The sequence below is a fragment of the Balaenoptera borealis genome, assembly GCF_965194805.1.
Source record: "Balaenoptera borealis genome assembly, chromosome: 10".
In the NCBI taxonomy this organism is placed as follows: domain Eukaryota; kingdom Metazoa; phylum Chordata; class Mammalia; order Artiodactyla; family Balaenopteridae; genus Balaenoptera; species Balaenoptera borealis.
Genome location: NC_138874.1, coordinates 56,158,943 through 56,180,636, shown reverse-complemented (window position 1 = coordinate 56,180,636; position 21,694 = coordinate 56,158,943). Strand labels below are relative to the sequence as shown.

The window sequence follows — 21,694 nt, the reverse complement described above, 5'->3', positions numbered from 1 at the left end:
ATTGGGACATGAGAAAGCAGAGACTTGCAAAGTGCTTGCACACCAGCGTTTGCCCGCTCTTGCTACTCCTGAGGACCATGTGACAGACTATCACCCCTGTGAACCCAGCTGACAGCCAGTACCAACCAGGTCCCTACAGACCCACCAGCTGACTGCATTTGCATGAGTGAGTCCAGGCAGATGAGTATGAAGAAGCACCTAGCTGAGCCCAGCTCAAACTGGTGGCCCACAGACCTGGAGCTAATAAACACTTGCTGTGTCAGACTTCCTTGGTGGCACAGTGGTTAAGAATCTGCCTGCCAATGCAGGGGACACAGGTTCAAGCCCCGGTCCTGGAAGATCCCACATGCCGTGGAGCAGCTAAGCCCATGAGCCCCAGCTACTGAGCCTGTGCTCTAGGGCACGTGAGCCACAATTACTGAGCCCTCATGCCACAACTACTGAAGCCCATGCGCCGAGAGCCCGTGCTCCACAACAAGAGAAGTCACCGCAATGAGAAGCCCGCACACTGCAACGAAGAGTAGCCCCCGCTCACCGCGACTAGAGAAAGCCCGCGCGCAGCTACGAAGACCCAATGCAGCCAAAAATAAATAAATAAATAATAAATAAATAAACAAACACTTGCCGTGTGCAACTGCTAAGTTTGGGGATGCTATGTTATACTGTTATACAGCAAAACTTAACTAATACATTCTATGAAAATGGTTTACCCTTAAAAGGTACCTATGTGCCTATGTGCACAAGAAATTAACAGTGGTTGCCCCTGGAAGGAAACTGACCATGGGGTCTGTGGGCTGGGAGGGAATCTTCACTGGATCTCCTTTCATACCTTCTGATATTTGAACATGGAGCAGGTTCCCATTTCAACATGAATAAAAATCAATCAATCAATAAAAAAGGGTTCTCTCCCATTATTCGAACTCATGAAACGCCCTCTGCATTAGAATCCTCTCCCCTGCCCTCCCAGCTCCCCCACACCCGAGGGCAGGTCCCAGGGCCTGGCTGCCCATCTCCTGGCACCCCAGCACTCACCAATGTGGTGGGGGACCTTCTCCAGCTCCTCAACCTGGATGTGCCTGGCACCTGCTGGGATCTGCACCAGCTTGAGAGCTCCTGCCACAGAGGATGATCCAGAAAAACCATGAGCATCCTGAGCTGGTGGCCCCACTGCCCAGCATCCCCCATCACCCCCTCTCCTCACAGATACCCAGGAACCTCAGTTTCCTTGTCTGTACAATAGGAATGGGCCCTTCTCCATTAGGTGCTGAGAGGACCACAGTTCATACAGCTTAAAACGCTCTGTAAATACTACTGGGCTCTGTGTGTGTGTTAGTTCCTATTATTTGCCACTTTCTTGACCCTCCTTTTCTCTCCTGACTTTCCCTCCCCTCTTTCTTCTCACACTTTAAGCCACTGTAGAGATTTAGATGAAATAGGCCATGAAGATCCAGTATGGGGGGGGCCCCCATGATCCTCCCAATCCGAGGCCTGAAAACTAACCTTTCTCAGAGCAATCAACGTTCCCCCAACAAGGAGAGGCATGGCAAAGCTGAAACACGCCCCAAGGGGAAATAAATCTAGTTCATACTAAAGTGTAAAGGACTAATATCTGGCCCTTTTCAACAGCAAGTGTGTCCAGATTGGAGGTGGGGAGGGAAGTCAAGGAACTCTAAGGTACCAAGAGTTCAAAGCAGGAAGCACTTCAGTTAAAAAAAAAAAAAAAAAGTGAGAGAGAAGAGCGAAAAGGAAATTACCAGTCCAGCCTGGGCCTCATCTACATTCCTGTCTGGACCCTCACTCCCACTGACAGCTCCAGGCCAAAGAGATGGCTGAGCTCCTAGGACAACACAGTGCCAAGCAGGAAATGCTTCTGAGCTCCTGAGCCCAAGCACAGGCGCAGCACGCCTGGAGGATGAGGGGCCACAGCCGGGGGCAGCTGTGGTCTGAGACAGACTCCAGGGCCCCCCCCTCCCCACCCTGAACTGTGGCCCGGCTCAAGGAGGGAGGGCCCACCTAAGGGATGGTTCGGGCTCTAGGGACGCTAGCTGGGCCAGAACCCCAGCCCCTCCTGGTGGTCCCCCAGCCCTAACCTGCTCACCTGCCTGCTTGGAGGCCTTGCCCAGAGTCCCCTTCACAGTCCTGCAGTGGGAGTTGTCGCCGCCACAGACCCCACACTTGTCATCTGCCTTCATGGACCCCACCTCCTTGTCACAGCCGACGGGCTGAAGCCAGAGATGGGGTCAGCGGGAAGAGGCTTCCGTGCCCCACCACCACCCCCGGGTCGGCAGCCCCTGGCCTCCTCCTCAGTCCCCAGGCCCTGAAAGGAGAGGACCCTGGACCGAGAGGCGTTCTTGGACTCGTCGTGTGACATGGTTAAGGTCTTAGACCTGGCCACGCCTCTCCCCTCGAATGGGGCTGGGCAGTAACCCCTTTCCAGCATCCCAGGGTCATGTTGAGGACCAAGGGGTGTCATGGGTGAGGAAGGGGAGGCGAAGCCTGTCTTCCCAGGGAGCAGGAGGAGGCAGTGCAGCCCCCCAGTCTCCCGGGGCTGGCAGAGGGTGGGCGGCCAGGAGGGGGGCACCTACCACACACTCGCCACGGGCACAGACGCTGTACGGGTCCCGGTAGCTGCAGCGAGTCCCGTCGTGGACCACCTGGTTCATGAAGACCACGTCCCCCGTGTCCTCTGACTGGCAGATCAGCTCACACTTCTGGGCGTCTGTGGGGAAAGGGACCACACTGAGCCAGCTGGGCTCGGAGAAAGTGGGTTGGCCTAGACCGACATTAACGCATGGTCTGAACAGGAAGCTCCAGGGGCCAGCTCTGGGCAATGGGGGGGAGAGCTAGGTGTGGAGCTGGGCTTAAAATCCTTGCTGTGTCACTTATGAGCCATGTGACCTTGGGCAAATGATCTGACCTCTCTGAGCCTCAGTTCCTTATTTATTACGCCTGATCAGTAAAATGCCACATCACGTTGTTAAGAAACATCAAGTGATAAAATAATAATAACAATAATAATAAGCCGACACTTAATGAAAGCTTACTATGTGCCAGACTTCTAAAACCTTTATACATTCTTACTGTACAACTTTAAATGCTTTTCATGAATTAACTTAGTTAAGCCTCTCAATACCCCCAAGGAAGTAGCATTACAGAGGAGGAAACCAAGGACCAGAGAGGTTAAGGAATTTGCTCAAGGCCATACAGCCACCCAGTAAGTGGCAGAGCCAGGATTCTAACCCAGGCAGTCTGGCTTGAGTCCTGCTCTGACCTCTACGTACACATCACCAGTCACACATATGATGGTGAATCTTACCATGCTTGTGAACATTAGAAGGCTGCATTAAAGTAAGGCAGAACAGTGGTCTGTGTTTGGGTTTACAAAATAGAGCAGCAGTGAGGGAAGGAGGGAGATCCTTTCTAGTTCTAACAATCAAATCAAGGCTATTAACGTCCCACAAAAGTAGGTTCCGGAGAACATATAAACACTTGCTGTGTTTCTTAGAAAAAGGGAGGTTGGGGCTTAGCTAACTTCCTGGAATTTGTCTAAAAGTCCTGGGAAAACCCAAAGTCCAGATGCCCCATTGGCCTTGCAGCCCTTCTCCACCACGTGTTGCAGCAGCTTGTGTGCGTCTGGATGGATGTGCAAGGCTTCCAAAGCAAAATCTGTAAGGAACCATCTGGCTCCCTGCTCCTCATGCCTGGGCTCCCAGGATACCTGGTGACATCTTGCCCCAGCACTCAGGACTCAAGTCCAGAGCCACAACATCCAATACTACTTTGGATTTCATGCAAAGGGGGAGTCATATTCCTGGTGGGACCTGGGCCAGGGGCTAAGGGGTGGGGGGCTGCATCCCTCCCGAAGACAGGCAGGACCCTGACCAGTGCACCCCAGGCACGTGGGTTTCTGGGCAGCCCTGGAAGCCAGCCGACAATGGCACGGGAGTGGTGAGCTCCCCAGACTAGGAGGAGTCTAAGCGGGGAGAAGACACTCCCTACAAGCATGTTCTGGAGGGGTCTGTGCACTGGCGGGCAATACACAGGCCTCCAAGGTCCCTTCCAACTTGAAGACTGTCATTCTAAATGTGAGCTGAAGATGGAGGGTCTTGCAATTGATACTCTGGAACCAGGGCTACGAAGAGGTGGCCCTGGGCTCAGGAAAGGCCATTCTGATCGGCGCCATCTGATGCCGAGGGCTACATGGTAGGGGGTAAGCATCAGGCTATGGAAGGACTATGGAGAGGCCAGCAGGGGAAAGTAGACTGAGAGGACTGTTAAAGGCCCTTCCAGCCTGAGGGCATTAATCCAGCCCTTCACTGGGTTCTCTCTGCTGCTACGAGAGCCATCACTAGAAATGCTCCAAAACAGATAGGCACTGGCTTGGCCCCAGAATTCAGACCCTCCGCGTGAGTCCTGAGACCTGTGTCCAGGGTAGCCTGTAGGGGGTCAGTAGGAGGATCCCACAGACTCTCATTGGCCTGACTTTCAAATCATTTTCATTAACTACTGAAACAGTAGCACAATCAGTAAAACCTAAAAACATGGTATGTAACAGGACAAAGCTTCTCAGGAAGCCGGTTATGCAAAGCGAGGGGCACCCGCACCTGTACCGGGCCTTCCGCACAGGTAAGGACATGTCCAAAAGGCACCAACCCCGACAGCCAGCACTGCTGCCAGCCGGTACCTCTGGGCCAAGTAACCCTTGCTCAAGACATTGTCCTTGCATCTGACAGAAAACGGTCAGCATAAGCATACAAATCAAGGATGGTTGTGATGAGGATTGTGGCTCCCCCAACGCACACAGTGCAAAGGCCTGCACAAAGGCGTATGGCAAGCTTGCTGACTGCAATATCCCTTTTGGTGCCACCACTGTCCCTCCACCTTCACTGGTGGGCCAGGCATGGGAAGCCCTGCCTGGGAAGACATGGACCCAGCAGATGCCCAAGGCCATGGGGTGGGCGTGGGGAGCAGGGCTCCGCTCACCGTCGTCCGGCTCGTAGGGGATCCAGCTGTGCTTGGCGTTCTGGTGGACGTAATAGGAGTTGCGCTTGGCGCACTGCTGGGCCCGGAAGTCCTCGTAGGGCCCCGGACACTCCTCGCCGTTGCAGACCTGGTACTGGAACGTGGGCCCCGAGCACAGGCGGCCTCCATAGGCTGGGCTGGGGCAAGCGCAGAGAGACCGTGCTGGCTTGAAAGGCTGGGGGTGGGGCCAGGCTTCCCACATGGTGACCTGGGGTAGCCCAGCCTTTTAGAGTAGCATAAAAAGGGGCTCCACTAACTTACAAACTAGAGAGGAACCCCCACTGTGAGGACTGCTGAGCTCAGAGCCTTTTGGTCCCTTCAGGCATATGCCACCTATTGTGTGTGTGTGTGATGGGGGAGAGGAGAGAATGAGCAAAAGAAAGGGGGGCAAAAGATGGGGGGAGGGAGAGGGAGGAAGACAGGAGGGAATGACTAACCCCCTCCAACTGGGCTAGAAGAGAAATCAATCTGATTCATCTTTGTATATTCTTCCAACCATTACACAGCTCCTGACATATGGTAGGCCCTCAATAAATGACTCAACTGCTCCTATTTGCATCCACTTCCATTTAATATCATAATAAACTGAGGAGTGGTAAAAGAGACTTGGATTTGGAGTAAGAAGACCTGGCTAAATCTAACCCCAAGTCTTGCTGTGCCTTAATTTCTGCTTTAAAGAAGGGACCATAACACCTCTTATTTTACCTACCTCCTGGTGTGTCTGTGAAGAATAAATTTTAAAACGGTATTTAAATCTGTACTCTCTTCCCCATTAAATTAAAAGCGTTCGGTGAGATTATGGACACAATGTACCCAAGTGAACAAGGTTACTGGAACTCTGCTCAGAGGTGCTGGGAGGATTACGTGGGTTTATGCATGGAAGTGCTTAGCACCCCACCTGGCACAGAGAAAGTGCTCCAGACACTGGAGTAATTATAACAGCAGCTGTCTATTAATCTGTGCTGGGCATGGTGTTGAGAGTGCACAGATTATACTTCATTTAAGCCTCATAAAATAAAAATAGTTATTATCATAGACAAGTTCAATAAATGGGAGCTTTGATCAAGGGGATAACTATCTGTCATGACTGGGAGGTGGTTTATCCAGAGTGGGCATCACCGTGCCTTTCTTTAACCTGGCTTTCATACCCCCAACAGGTTGAAGTTACAAGGCTGTTCATTTTGGCTCATATTTGTAAAGGGTCAGTCACAGGAATAGGCTGCTCCAGGGGGCACTGAGCGTCCCATCCCTGGAGGTACACAGCAGAGTATGAAGGACCACTCCTGAGGATGCTGGAGGGAGGGTGACCACCACCGAGCCGCTGTGATCCTAGGACCCTGCCGTTCTGAGGTCCCCATCGCATCACTCAGCACTGTGAGGGGTGGGACCGGCCCTGCCCCACAGAGGTTCACAATCACTGAACGTGGAGACAGCTGACCCACACGGCCGGCCCCAGCCAGCCCCCATCCCTCATGAAGCTGTTCTAAGCAGGCTGCTTCAGCTTGGGAGACGGAGGCCATAAAAAGCTGGTGCTCAGAGGTTCCAAAACCATGGGAGGGGATCCCCACAGAGGGGGTAAATGGGAGAAATAGATTATTCCCCCAGAATGCTGACATATGGGTAGGGGGTAGTGAGGGGGGGACTTGATGTCAGAAAGAGATAAGTTAAGAAAAATTGAAGGAAGTTTTGCTTCATGTAGTAGGAAACAGACTTGGGGAATTTATCCTCCCAAGACATGGCTAGTGAACATTTAGATCAGTGTTTTCTCAAAGTTTAGCTGGAGGATCAGGGTCACAGGAGGGCTTGTTAAACTGGCCAAGCCTTGGGCCCACCCAGATTCTCCGCAGACGAGAATCTGAGAATCACTGGTTCGGACCCATTCTCAGATGTCAGTCAGACACAAAGGGAGATGTCAGACCCAGATGGAAGTGATTTGGCACCCCCAACAATTCTGGGCCATCATCTACATACACAGCCACCTGCAGGGGACCTTCTTTCTTGTGCCCTGCCCCCCCGAGACTCCCTCTCCAACCCCCTCGGGCCCCTGCCCTGCCCACCTCAGCCAAGTGCACTCACGGGGGATTGTCACAGCTCCGGCTACGGGATCGAACCCCGCCCCCACACGACCGTGAACATGACCCGAACTTAGTCCAGGAGCTCCAGCCTCCATCCTGGCCATAAGTCTGCTCCGGCGACTTCCAGATGCAGTGACCTTTGAAGCACCACTGGGATGGAGCAGAGGGTGCGAGGTCACCCTAGGGCCACCGCTGCCTAGCCTGCCATAGAAAGTGCCCAACCGGGCACACGGCACAGCTGGCAGGCACCATGGGTGAGCCCAGAAAAAGGAACGTTAAGAGCACGAGCCTCAGGGTCACACAGAACCCCACCCCTACCGTGCGCTGAGGGACCTTCAACAAAGGGCTCCCCTTTCTAATCCTATTCCTCAACTGTACCATGGCGATAACAGCACCTGCTCACAGGGCTGCTGTGAGCATTCAATGACATAACACCTGGCACACACAGCCCTCCAAAAACGGCAGATGGTATTATTAATGATGACAGTAACTGTGGAATTATTTGGTTTACCACCCCCAGAGAAACAAAGGGCTGATAAAGGAGAGAAGACACAATCTTCCCACACAATCTAGAGTTGATCTTGGCTCTGTACCTTGAAATCACCATCCAGGGGCCCCGGGCAGGTACATTCATGGGAGGGAAGCCAGCCACCCGGGAGGTCCATCCATGCAGTGGAGGGAGCATATGCCTCAAGTCCAAGAGGCCTGGGTTTGAATCCCAGCTCGGCCACTACTAGCTATGTGTGGTTTTGGCATAGCTTCACCTTGCTGAGCCTCAGTGTACTTGCCTGTTAAATGGGACTGTTCTAAGAACTGAAAGCAGCAACACTTACAAAGCCCTCAGCACAAGCCCAGGCACAAAGGAGGGCTCAACCAAAGTTAACCCCCTTCCCTTTTCCTGTAGGGCCATAGGTAAGAAATACAGCAAAGCTCTGGGTCTTTTTCAAGAGATAACTCAGTAGTTCTCAGCCTTGGAGTCACTTGGGGAACATTTAAGAACTCTGGATGCCCCAGCTTCACCCCAGACTGAGTCAGACTCTCTACAGGTAGGGATTTTTAAAAGAAGTGGTAATTTTTAAAAGAAGCACTATACAGTTGACCATTGAACAACTCAGGGGTTAGGGGTGCCTGCCCTCTGCAGCTGAAAATCTACATATAGCTTATAGTCGGTCCTCCATATCCATGGTTCTGCATGCACAGATTCAACCAACCACAGATTGGTAGTATTGTGGTATTTACTGTTGAAAAAAAAAATCCGCATATAAGCAGACCCATGCAGTCCTAACCTGTGTTATTCAAGGGTCAACTGAAATTTACAGGCCATAAACTTCACTCATTTCAAGTGTACAATTCAATGACTTTTCATAAATTTACAGCATTTGGCAACCATCACCACAATCCAATTTTGGAACATTTCCACCATCGTAAGAGATATCTTGTGCCCATTTGCAGTCACTCCCTGTTCTGGGGTGTGGGGGATTTTAAAGCTCCCCAGATGGTTCTAATATGCAGACAAAACTGAGAGCCATTGATTAACTCTTATGTGAAATTGTGATAGGAGAGGGCCTGGAAACTCAAACACACCTGGAGCAGGTAGACCCGAGGCTCCAGGATAATAGCCCTCCAGGTTTGGAGCCCACAGGGCCTGTACAAGGCCATGGGAAGCCCCACACATCTGTGAAGGGACAGACCATTTATAGATGAGAATGGGAAGAGCAGATGAGGGCAGAGGGTGGAGGGCAGAGGACAGGCTACTGGGGGCAGCACCCTGCTTCTTCCAAGCCCTCGCATTTGCTTTGACGTGACTCACAACTTCACAACAACCTGAGGAGTGGGAAGGATGTTTGGTCAGGGCTCAGCAGGGGTCAATGAATGGCCCAAGGTCACCACACAGAGATGGGGGGTGCAGGGCCAGCGATAGAGCAGAGGTGGGTATCAGACCTCAGCTCAGGGCTCTCAGATCCGGGGTCCTCCTGACACCCACACACACAAGAGGGTGCAAACACACCCCAGGAAGTACATGAAAGGGCAGGTTTGGGGGGGAGGGGCAAGAAACAGCATGGTGGGCGGGGGGAGGAGGCAGAACACCTGGAATCTTCCCTTCACCCCTTCTCAGCCAATCACCCTCTGTCTGACCTCCACAAGTTCCCTAACCTGCCTGGGCTGCATTCTCCTCAAATGGCAGTAAGCATTCCTGCCGATGGGCTGGGAGACAAGGACAAACTCTGCTGCTGTAGAAGCCAAGGACTGCGGTGCCGGAGAGGAGAGGGCGTGTGTGTGAGTTCTCACGAGGACTCCCTGCCCATCTGCCCGCACGCGAGGCTGGCTCCTGTCCTCAGCCCTCCCCCAGCCCCCCGCCACGCATTCATATCCACACTCAGCGGCGAGGCGGGTCTCCCGTGGGGCCTGCGCCCCGGGAAGGCGCTCCTGCTGCAGCCCCCGGCCCGCAGGTACCTTGCCTGGCGCGCACTCCGTCCCGTCCAGCGGGGGCCCCTTCTTGGTCTTGCAGAAGTAAGGGTTGTCAGGGTGGCTGCACCACAGCTGCTTGCAGGCCTCGAAGGTCCTGAACTGCGCGGCAAGGGCAACGGGGTCACTGGGCCGGACTAGCTCCCCAGCTCTGACGAGTTGTCCAGGGGGCAAAGGACAGCGACAGAGAGAGGGGAGGGTGTGGTGGGCATTGGGGCCAGAACACTGCGAGGGAGGCAGGAGAGGCCCATCCAGCCAGAGCTCCGTGCGCACAGAAGCTCGACCCCACCCCAAGCGCCACTGGCCTCGGCGACCCCTCCTCTCTCCAACAGGGCACCGAGGTGAAGGCACCAGCCACAGCCCACACGCCTCTGGTCTCCCTCCCCAGGCCTCCCTCCCTGCCTTTGCAGAGGCCACTCTGTGACTGAGCAGGGACCAGGGTTTGAGGCTCTGGGGAGGCTGGGTCCACTGATACCCCCTGAGGTCTGTGCCTGTGGGGGGCTTTGAGAGGGCTGCCAGTCTAGCCCAGGCCCTGCAGCACCCAGACAAGGTCAGGACTCCCACCGCCCTCTGATCTCACCCAGCCACACCAGAGGTTGGCACCCTTCTGTTTCAGACTATCCAGGAAAGCCCCAATTTCCTTTTCTCTCCTATCATCCCCTGCTGGCCAGACTAGTGTCCTGCAAACACAGCATCTGGGCACTGAAATCCCATATCCCAGCTGTTTCTCCACTCCCAAAGCAGAGACCAGGTGTTCCAGTGTGGCCTGAGCAGTGGGCAAGGTGGCCACACACAGGGCCTTCTGGTCCTGCAGAGCTGAGGAGGGGGCTGCGTTCCTGGATGGGGGTGGTTTGAGGTACTCGAGGCACCAAGGCCTGACCCCTCAGAGAGCCCCCTGCCCTGGGATGTCCGCGTCTCTGAGCCTCCGCCTGGGCCCTGGTTAGCAGCTGTTCAATTCTCTCCTAGGTGGCTCTAGCTGATCGCCAGGCTCCAGGCTCTCCCCTGCCCTGTCCTGCAGAGTAGGGACAGGGCTCTCTGCTCCCTTGTATCTATCTCCTCAAGTACGGGATGGGGGTGGGGGAGGGCTGGGGAAGCATGCAATTGACCCCCTGGAGAGAGGTTATACGGGGCACAGGAGAACTTTACCAGTGTGGGAAGTCTGCCCAAAACATCCTGCCACATGCCCAAAGAGCAGAGGGTGGCAAGTATTTCTCCACCAGGCCAGAGCCCAGCACCTGATCTGACACATGGGCCACATGACAGATAAACTCCCCCGGTGACCAGCCCAGCCAGGATCCCAGCGGTGGCCCACCCTCTCTGTTCCCATCTTTCCAGGCATTCTCCAGCCACCACACACGCTGGCCCCCCACCCCTCTGTGGGACCGGGTGGGGCGGGGATATGGCAGAAAGTGGCAGGGCCTGGGCCCTGGTCACCCTGCCTGGGCTAAGGTGCTCTGTGAATGACCAGCCTGCATCCCAGGAGGACCTGACCTGGCATCCAGCTGGCAGAGGCCGTGGGAACTCACCGCTGAGCAGGTGTGGTACCCAGTGCCGAAGTCAAAGCGGCATTGCTCGTCCATTGAGTAGTCAATGCCGGGCAGCTCCGGGGGCCGGGGCCAGGCAGGCGCAAAGGGATCATCAAGGAGGCAGTCATAGGAGCTGCCGGCAGAGGCAGGGAGGTGAGCACGGTGGGGACAGGAATGCCCAAGCTCTCCCTTCCCAGAGGAGGGGGTGTTAAGCAAGCAAGGAAGGCCTGCAGGAATCCGCCCCCGCTGCCCTGTGCCAGGAGCTGTGTTGTCCAGGGAGGACGGGCTGCCCTGCCCTCCCCTCGCTTCCACCCACGACCACGTCTGGGCGCTCCAGGGCAAGGGCACCCAGGACTGCGGTCAGGCACTCGGCTTGTGGCTTCCTTACGGGGCCTGTTTTGCCCGCATTACAGAGACACATCATGGCCCAGATTAAGGGTTGGTTTGTGGACAATTTGAGGGCTCACTGCACTGAGAGAAGAAGACGAGTCAGCCCGCCGTGCAGGACGTACACTGGGCGCCGGCCGGCTGCTGCATGAGGTTAGTGACAGTATCTCTGCCGGCAGCCGTCCCACCCAAATCCACTCTGCGCCCATTCTCGGCCTTGAGCTCCTGAGTCTAATGCTCGTCCTGGGCCTCCACATCCCCGGAGCCCCAGGAGCTGACCAGCAAACCCAGAATTGAGCATGTGCCAGGAGTAGGATGGTGTTAGGAGGGGAGATGACTTGGGGGAGACGGAGTGGCAGGCCGCTTGCTCCCCATCCCGGCCCAGAGGGTGGAGGTGACCTACGGGAGGTAGCGGCTGAGTTCCAGCTTGCTGCAGTGGGACCAGTGGAAGCGGTGGAAGGCAGCCTGCACCAGGGGCGCCATGACGCTGCCCAGGCTGGTCTCATCCGCGCAGCCGTTCCCCTGACCATCGTGCTCCATGCCGAGCCTAGAGGGTGGGGGAGGACAGAGGGGAGCCCTCAGTCGTGCCCAGGGAGCCCACCCCTGGGAAGATGAGCAGGTGGGCCTGAGACCCTGCCCTGACCAGGCTTCAGACTGTGACTTTTGGCCTCAGTTTCCCCACCATGCAGTGGAGAGGGCCACCCCTCTGGATGGAAGCTGAGACCCCGCCTGGCCCCCCAATGGGGCTGGACTCATTCTGCCCTCCTGCCCCCTCCTCAAACCCTACCCACGTCCTCACAGTTTCCGAGGTCAGCTCCAGCCCCACTCTGGCCCCAGGACACCTTTCCTGGCTGCCCTACCTGTGCGCTGCCCTCCCACAGCAGGGAACGCCTGTACCACCGTTAACAACTCACACGCCATGCACTGTCTTCCCTCCAGACCCAAGGTCTCACGTGCAAGGACCAGTTTCATTCTGTTCAGTTCGATCTCCCTTACTGCGCCCTCCCTGGGTGCCAGCCTCTTTAGCTTCTCCTAGACCCCGCGGTACCCAGCACAGAGCTTTTTGTGTGGTACCTACCTGCCATGATGATAGTTTAAATGTAAAAGTTTGCTCTATATTTATAGTTAGTATTTAACACCAAAGCCCAAAGGTTCTAAATTCTTAAACACTCCCAGGTGTCTGCATCTGGCCTTGACCACTAGAGAGACACATGGGCCTCTAAGCTTGACCTTGTCTCTCCATAGGGAGGGGCTCTGTGAGTGAAAAGTGGACACGCCCTGCCCCCCACATACAGGAAGACAAACTCCTAGCTCCAGAATATGTGGAAGCTTTGCTGCCAGGGCAGGAAGGGCCCTCAGAGGTTTCCCTGGTGTCAGCCTCCGTGTTGCAGATGAGGAAACGGAGGCCCCAGAGAGGAGGTGCTACCCACCCAGTGAGGGGCAAGGCTGGGATGAAATCGCAGGGGCAGGCAGATGCAGAGAGGGGCATGGCCAACCACGGATGGCAGGCTCGCCCTCGGGACTGGCCCACTGCTCTCCTTCCCATGTCCTTCCAGCTGCAGAAAACAGTCCTCACTCTGCGTGTGGGCTGGGGGCGGGCAAGCTGGGGGCGGGTCCTGTAGCTCTGCCCTTGTGGACAGACAAGGCCAGGAGACGTGACTGTGACAGGTCTATGTCACCACCAGACACTGGATGGTGGATTATTTGTTTTCTCCCAGCACGTAGCTTCTTGCGTGCTTTTCTGTCCCATTCTCCACTGCAGCCCCGTTTCTAGAACAGGGTCTGGCACACCGCAGGTGCCCAAGAAATACTGGTTGAATGAATGAATGAACATGCTCTCAACCAAATCCGGGCCCGAGGATCACACAAGCCCGCCACCCGCTTGGCCCGAGGCCTGGGTCTAAGTGCCCCTGTTTATGATGGACTCAGGCCAGGGCTCCATCGCAGAGCACTGGGAGGGCCCTGAGGTGTGGCTGAGATGGAGGAATAGAGGCCACCCAGAGAGCAGAGCACTGCCTATGAGGCGACACTGCTACTGACCTGCCAAAGGCAGGGCCACATCTGGCCTCCCAAGGCCCTGGATTTGGGGCTGGGCCCAAGGCAGGCCCAGAATTGCTGTCTGGGCCCCAGGGCTCCCTCCCCGTCGGGGCAGCTCCTCTGGCATCTCCCTGGACACTGGGAAGGGAGTCCAAACTGGGGCGAAGCCTCCCACACCCGCAGACCTCCTCAGAGCTCAAGGCACAGCTCGCCCCTCGGTGCCACTTACACGTGGCCGGTCTCGTGGGCCACCACGAAGGCCGAGGAGAAGCCATCTTCGTGGTTAAGGGCACAGCTTCTCAGGGGGTGGCACATGCCAGTAACAGGCGCGTACCCTGCCAGGGAGAGGGAGAGAGGGCAGAGAGAGAGGTCACGTGCAGGTGAGGTAGGACTCGACGAGGCCTGTGCCGAGCCAGCCACCGCAGGGACGTCCGGACCTGGTCACCACCGGAGGGTCCCTGGAGGAAGAAGGATCCTTCCAACGCGCCCCCCATGTGTATGCACCCGCGGTACAGCTCCTGGGCCAAGCTGCCCCCACATCCTAAGGCTTGCCGCCCTCCCTCCTGGCCTGCAGCTCTCTGTGCCTGTCGGCCCCGAGCCTGCATACGGCCGACTTCCGAGCTGCATCCCGCCAGAGAGTCAGTCCGCTGGTGAGTCAACAAACAAGCTCCAAATGTGTCTACGTGGGGTAGCAGCTGGCACCGTGTTAGAGACTACGGGGAAAACAGGAATCAGGCGCGAGCCCGCAGCCCCCCAGCACACCCACACACTGGAGGGGCAGATGGCTTAGCAGGGAGACTAGGGGTCACGAGGTCAGGTGACCTCGTGCTGTGCTGTGCCGGAGTTCAAGGAGCACAGAGGGGTGTGCGGGGTGGCTGGAAGGGAATGGCTCTGACCGAGGGGTTGAGCGGGACCGGGGAATGACATATGGGGGCCTAGAGCTGGGCCTGGAGCACAGGTAAGAGACTCTGGGGAGGTGGGGGGCGGGCAGGTGGAGGGGAGGGCACGGGCAAGGTGCAGACACAGCTGCGCAGGCCTCAGGAGCCACGGGCAGTGCAGGGGGCTGGTGCGTGGCACTGAGTGAGCAGCTTTGTGTGCGAGGCCCGTGATCTACGGGGGCTGCTTCCCCGCCTCCCCAGGGCCCGTAATCAGCTGGGAGGGCAGCCTGGGCTGGGGAAGACATCTGAGGAGGGGGAGATGGTAGAGAGCGCTCCCTGCCTCGGGCTTTCAGCCAACCATGACCAGATAGCTATTCCCTGTCTTCAGAATTGCTGAAATCCTCTCTTATTTGAGATGGTTTTGGGGGTGTAACGAGAAGCTGTGGTGAGAAGGCTTCTTGGGTCCCGATTGTCCTGGAGGTCTGGATGTGCTCTACAGGGCATGCAAGTACACACGTGTACGTGTGTCTGTGTGTCTGTACATGTGTGTCTGTGCATGAGTATGCATGTGTCTGTACACGTGTGTGTCTGTATGTGTGTATGTGTGTAAATCTGTTTGTGTGTGTACAAGCCTGCCTTTGGGGCTTCAGGGATTCAGACAAGCAGTCCTTTTGGTAGAGGCCGACTCTCTTTTAGCATCAAACCAGAAAACACTACAAAGCCCTCAACTTGGAGCCTGGAGATCCAGTCTGAGTTTCAGCTTTGTCTCCTCTCTGCTGTGAGGCCTAGGCAAGCCTCGTTGCCACTCTGTGCCTCGGTTTCCCCATACAGAAACCTGGGGGTGATCAAAGCTTCCTGTGTCTGCAGAGCGCTTTCAGCCATCCTCTGTCACAGACACTGGATGCATCCCTCAGCCCTTTTAGCAGCCCGGGAATGGAGGAAGGCAAATACTACTGTTTCTCCCATTCCACAGTTGGGAGAATCTCAGGAGATGAATGAGTTTGGATCACTAGGCTGGAGAGGCATGGATCTGCGGGTAGAGCAGGGCCTTCCTTTCTGAAGTCCACACCAGCCCCGCCCTAGGTGCCCCACGACCTGCAGTGAGGACAGAAGGATACAATGTGGGCAGAAGCATCTTGAAGATCACTGAGGTCTTCGAGCAGCCAGGCTCCGGGATGGTGATCACAGGGCCTAGGGCCTGACTCACAGCGACCTGCAGGCTCAACCAAGGCAGCAGGGACCAGAGCGGGGCCCCTTCACTTCCCCTGGCCCCCGAGAAACCATTCCAAAGCCGCCTACCTGTCCGGCCAGGTCCTGTCTCCAAAGTCCCAAGGATCTTTTTGTTGCCAGAAGACCTGGCCCCAGAGACAGCCTTGGCCTCCGCCCTGCAGCTGCACACACCTGGCCACGGCAAATACAGTACCTTGCGTACCTGAGGGCCCAAAGTCCTGCCGGGTGAGGAAGACGACGTGGTCGTGGTGCTCCGCGTGGCCGGGGTCCTGGCGCTGCTGAGAGTGTGCCCAGCGACACACCTGCTCCAGGCTGCGAGAAGGGTTCCCGCGCTCAATCAGGCTCAGGGACTGGGGGGCCAGAGAGCAGAGTGCCGGTCGGAACCCACGGACTGCAGCAGGCACCCAGCGCTGTGCTCCCAGCAGCAGGGGACACCGAGGCCCGCAGGACGGCAGGGCCTACCCCAAGGTCACCGCTGTCCCGGCTCTGGCTGCCACCGGCACACAGCCCCGTTCCGTTTTAGGGAACACTCCTGTGCCAAGCCCTGTGCTGGGGCACCTGTCTGCTGAGAACTCACATTATTGCTAATTCCTCAAGTAACCCACAGGCAGGTGCTGTGCTGAGCATCTCCTCTATGCATTCATTGTCATTAATCTCCACAACAGCCCCCGGAGGAGAGTTCTGTTTTTACTCCCGTATGGGGGAAAACAAGCAACAGAGCCCAGAACTCCCGGCCACAACCCTAGCAGGACTTGTCTCGGTCGCTGCCCCCCCTCTAAGCCCCACTTTCCCCACCGATTCATGGAGCAGGACCTCCAGCTGTAGGGGTTGAGGACTGTCCATTTACCTGATTGGAGGGAATTCATAAGTCCCCGCTTACCAACCCCAGATGCCTCTGCCACTGAAACCTCAATTCTAATGGTTTTGGGGTTCTAGTTTTGGAAACAAAATGTTTCCTAGATGCTGTTATCCCTCCCCGATACCTTAGCTGGTCTGATGCTCTGGCCCCCCACCCCTTCTCCCTCCAAACACTGCCTGTTGACACGGGGGTTTACCTGTCGGTAGCCAACCATGATCAAGCGGACAAGGGCGATGTTTATGTGGACCCCCAGGGACTCATCGTGGTAAATCTCATCCACCTTCAAGAAGAGAAGAGCGTGTGGTGTTAGGGGAAGCAAGAGTTCATTAAAGGCCCGCTGCATGCCAGGTATCTGACACCTTATCAGACTTCATCCTCACCACGGCCTTCTCTGGCAGGCATTCCTATCCTCAGATGAAGAAACTGAGGCAGAGGGAGGCGAGATGACTTGCCCAAGGACACACAGCTAACAAGCTGCACAACTGGTTTTCAAATCCTGGCCCACCAAATTCCAACACTGAGCTCTTTCCACAAAGCCAAAGCATGAGGGGACCTGGTCTCAAACCCAACAACTCGGATGGAATCTTGTCTTTTTATATCTCTGAAGAGTCCTTCCAGAAATGTCACCCAGCTCAGGTCACTCATCCTCACAGCCCTGTGTACCTTTCCAATTGCCTCTGGAACCATCCGTCTGCTCTGCAGTGCCTGGGCACTCCTCCAGGGCAAATCCAGGAGGAAAGTGGCTCTAGGGCCTCGGACCAGCAGCACCACCATCACCTGGAGCTCGTTAAAAATGCAGAGTCTTGGGCCCGCCTCCTGAGTCAGAGTCTGAGTTAGAACAGGATCCCCAGTGATTCTCAGGCACGGTCAAGTTCAAGGAGAGGAGCAGTGCATTGGATTATTCCCTTCTCCCACAGGCTCAGGGACCTTTGGGGCAGTCATGGCACAGTTCATCGAAGAACACAGCCCCCAGCCACTCCCCTGTTCAGGAAGTCCTGGAACTGTGTCCATAACAGATGGACACCGCCTCTGCCTGCCCACCCCCGAGGACAGGCAGTTCACCCGCTCCTGAAGACGCCTATCTCCTGAGTGGTCCCACTGGACAAGTCCATCTTTTTTTGTTTTAAATAACTTTTATTCCTGGATATAAAATATTTCACTCTAAAAACTCTGAAAAATACCCCAAAAAAGTAAAAGAAAAATGTCAGAGGTGATCAAGATGGCGGAATAGTAAGACGTGAAGCTCACCTCCTCCCACAAATACATCAAAAATACATCTACATGTGGAATGATTCTCATAGAATATCTACTGAACGCCGGCAGAAGAGCTCAGAGCTCTGAAAGGGCAAGAAAATCTCCATATAACTGGGTAGGACAAAAGAAAAAAGGCAAGTGAAAAAGGAATCAGAACAGGACCTGTGCCCCTGGGAGGGAGCTGTCAAAGAGGAAATGTTCCTGCACCCTGGGGAGTCCCCTCACTGGTGGGGAGATCAGCAGGGACAGAGGGGGGCTTCAGAGCCTCGGAGGAGAACTCAGCAACGGGTCTGCAGCAGCTAGAATGGAGAGAAACCTGCACAGATGGTCAGTGCCATCGCTCTGCACTCCCCAGCCTGAGACACGTGGCCACCAGTGTGGACGGGGGCTGGGTGTGGAAGCCTGGGCTTCAGAGATCAGACCGGGGAGAGGACTGGGGTGGGCTGCGTGGAAACACCCTGAGGGGCTGGAGTCTGGTGCGACCACAACTGGGGGTGTACACAGAGGAAGCCTGGGCCGCCTTAGAGGCCAAGCACCACTGCGTGGGTGGTGTGTGCGGGCAGGGGCAGGACCTGCTATTCCAGCCTTTTTCCCTGTGTGAGCTCTCAGGCAGCAGGGCACTGCCTACACGGGATCCAAGAGCGGTCGCGAGCTGCCTCTGCTCCCACGGCGTGCTCCAAGGGTGTGCGTGAGCTGCCACCGCTGCCAAGAACCCCACGACTAGGCACCAGCCGCTGCATCGGCACACCCTATATCAAGGGGATAACGGCCAGCACACGCTGAGGAAAGAGGCGACATGCATCCGTACTAAAAACAGCCCTCGCACCAAAAATATTAAACCCACACAAGCTACACAGGGACACTCCCACATATAAATAGCCCTCCAAGACCACAGTAGATAATTGTTTCTCCTAAACTCACAGAATTAAGAGAAATATAAGTAAAATGAAGAAGCAGAGGAACCACTCCCAGTTGAAAGACCAAGGGAATTCCCCTGAAAGAACAAACAATGAAACAGACCTCTTCACTCTAATAGACACCGATTTCAAACAGAAGATAATGAAAATACTGAAGGAATTAAGAAAGGCTGTCTACAGAAATGCAGAGTACTGTAAAAAGGAACTAGAAACTATAAAGGGGAACCAAGAAAAATTAGAAAACTCATTTGCCAAGACGAAAAGGCAACTAAAGGCAATAAGTAGCAGAATAAATTATGCAGAAGAATGAATAAGTGCCCTGGAAGATAGAACAATGGAAATCACCCAATCAGGATAGCAGACAGAAAGTCAAATGAAAAAAAATGAAAGCAATATAAGATAATATATTATATGGGATAATATATTATAGGATAATATAAAGTGTGCCAATCCACCTATGGGATAATATAAAGTGTGCCAATGGGATGATATAAAGTGTGCCTATGGGATAATATAAAGGAATTATATAAAGTGTGCCAATCTACGCATATGGCATATGCGATAATATCCTATGGGATAATATCATATCCTATGGGATATTATAAAGTGTGCCAATCTATGCATAATAGGGATTCCAGAAGGGGAAGAAAGACAAAAGGGGATCGAAAATGTATTTGAAGAAGTTATGACTGAAAACTTCCCAAACTTAAAGAAGGAAACAGATATCCAGGTACAGGAAGCACAGAGGGTTCCAAACAAGATAAACCCAAACACACGTACACCAAGACATATTATAATAAAAATGACAAAAGTTAAAGAGAGGGTTCTAAAGGCAGCAAGAGAAAAACAAAGAGTTAATTATAAGGGAACCCCCATAAGGGTATCAGCTGATTTCTCTACAGAAACATTGCAGGCCAGAAAAGAGTGGCAAGATATATTCAAAGTCCTGAACGGGAAAAATCTGCAACCTAGGATGCTCTAACCAGCAAGATTATCATTTAGAATAGAAGGAGAGAGAAAGTATTTCTCAGACAAGCAAAAACTAAAAGAATACAGAAATATAAAACCTATCCTGAAGGAAATGTTGAAAGGTCATCTCTAAATAGAAAAGAAGTAAGAATATATAGGAAAGAGAAAATCACAATTGGAAAGCAAATCACCTAAATAAGCCAGTCCACAGATTAAAAAAAAAATCAAAAAATTTCTGTGAAAGTGATAACCACAATGAACAGCAAAAGGATGAACACAAAGATGTCAAAGGACATCAAAATCATAAAGAGCAGGGGAGGAGAGTAGGAAAATGTAGACTTTATTTTTCATTTCCTAGAATGTGTTTGAGTCTATACGATTACCAGTCTAAGGCAAGTAGAAACAGGATGGGGTTAACATACTTGAAAAATAGGGTAACCACAAATCAAAAACATACAAGAGATTCACAAAAACCAAAAAGAAGAGAACATAAGCATAACACAAAAGAAAATCATCCAACAACAAAAGGAAAAACAAAAAGAAAAAGAAAGGGACAGAGAAGAAATATAAAATCAACAGGAAAACAAGGTTAAAATGGCAATAAATACATATCTATTAATAAGTACCTTAAATGTCAATGGACTAAATGCTCCAATCGAAAGACACAGAGTGGCAGATTGGATAAAAAAAAACAAAAAAAAACAAGAGCCTACAATATGTTACCTACAAAAGACCCACTTTAGGGCAAAAGACACACATAGATTGAAAGTGAGGGGATGGAAAAAGATATTTCATGCAAACAGAAATGAAGAGAAAGTGGGGGTCACAGTACTCATATCAGACAAAATAGACTTTAAAACACAGGCCATAAAGAAAGGTAAAGAAGGACACTATATAATGATAAAAGGATTAATACAAGAAGAGGATTTTACACTTGTCAGCATTAATGCACCTAATGTAGGAGCACCCAAATAAATAAAACAAATACTAATAGACATAAAGGGGGAAACTGACAAGAATACAATAAAAGTAGGAGACTTTAACACCACACTCACATCAATGGACAGATCTTCTAGACAATCAATAAGGCAACAGAGATCCTAAATGATACAACAGAACAGTTAAGACTTAATTGATATTTTCAGGACATTATATCCAAAATAACCAGAATACACATTCTTTTCAAGTGCACATGGAACATTCTCTAGGAATTATCTCAAGCATCTTTTCTGACCACACAGCATGAAACTAGAAATCAACCACAAAAAAAGAAATGAGAAAAAAACAATTACATGGAAACTAAACAACATGCTACTAAAAAACCAATGGGTCAACGATGAAATCAAAGAGGAAATTAAAAAACACCTTGAGACAAATGACAATGAAAACACAACCATACAAAATCTGTGGGATGCTGCAAAAGCAGTTCTTAGAGGGAAGTTCATAGCGATACAGACCTTCCTCAAAAACAAGAAAAATCTCAAATAAACAACCTAAACTACCACTTAAAAGAATTAGAACGAGGGCTTCCCTGGTGGTGCAGTAGTTAAGAATCCGCCTGCCAATGCAGGGGACATGGGTTCGAGCCCTGGTCTGGGAAGATCCCACATGCCGCGGAGCAAATAAGCCCGAGCACCACAAATACTGAGCCTGCGCTCTAGAGCCCGCGAGCCACAACTACTGAAGCCCGCACACCTAGAGCCCATGCTCCACAGCAAGAGAAGCCACCGTAATGAGAAGACTGCGCACCGCAACGAAGAGTAGCCCCCGCTCGCTGCAACTAGAGAAAGCCGCACGCAGCAACAAAGACCCAACTCAGCCAAAAATAAATAAATTTATTAAAAAAAAAAAGAATTAGAAAGAGAAGAACAAACAAAACCTAAAGTCAGCAGAAGGAAGGAAATAATAAAGATCAGAGGGGAAATAAATAAAATAGATTTAAAAAACAATAGAGGGACTTCCCTGGTGGCGCAGTGGTTAAGACTCCGCGCTCCCAATGCAGGGGGCCCAGGTTCGATCCCTGGTCAGGAAACTAGATCCCACATGCATGCCGCAACTAAGGAGCCCACGAGCC

At 53.2% G+C, this 21,694-nt stretch overlaps 1 protein-coding gene across 7 annotated transcripts in view; it reads right to left on the bottom strand.

Moving 5' to 3' along the window:
* Positions 1 to 21,694, bottom strand: part of ADAMTS14 (ADAM metallopeptidase with thrombospondin type 1 motif 14) — a 162,627-nt gene that overhangs the window by 15,271 nt on the left and 125,662 nt on the right. For 5 of the 7 annotated variants that reach the window (XM_082407217.1, XM_082407211.1, XM_082407216.1 and 2 more), the window contains 11 exons: positions 16,677 to 16,760; positions 15,815 to 15,971; positions 13,743 to 13,848; positions 11,880 to 12,023; positions 11,090 to 11,222; positions 9,552 to 9,665; positions 7,099 to 7,247; positions 4,984 to 5,159; positions 2,586 to 2,719; positions 2,099 to 2,222; positions 1,033 to 1,113 (listed from right to left, as the gene is read on the bottom strand). In XM_082407217.1, the coding sequence (XP_082263343.1) occupies positions 1,033 to 1,113; positions 2,099 to 2,222; positions 2,586 to 2,719; positions 4,984 to 5,159; positions 7,099 to 7,247; positions 9,552 to 9,665; positions 11,090 to 11,222; positions 11,880 to 12,023; positions 13,743 to 13,848; positions 15,815 to 15,971; positions 16,677 to 16,760 (1,402 nt within the window). The remainder of the gene's footprint in view (positions 1 to 1,032; positions 1,114 to 2,098; positions 2,223 to 2,585; positions 2,720 to 4,983; positions 5,160 to 7,098; positions 7,248 to 9,551; positions 9,666 to 11,089; positions 11,223 to 11,879; positions 12,024 to 13,742; positions 13,849 to 15,814; positions 15,972 to 16,676; positions 16,761 to 21,694) is intronic. The other 2 variants (XM_082407212.1, XM_082407213.1) reach the window with 1 other exon arrangement.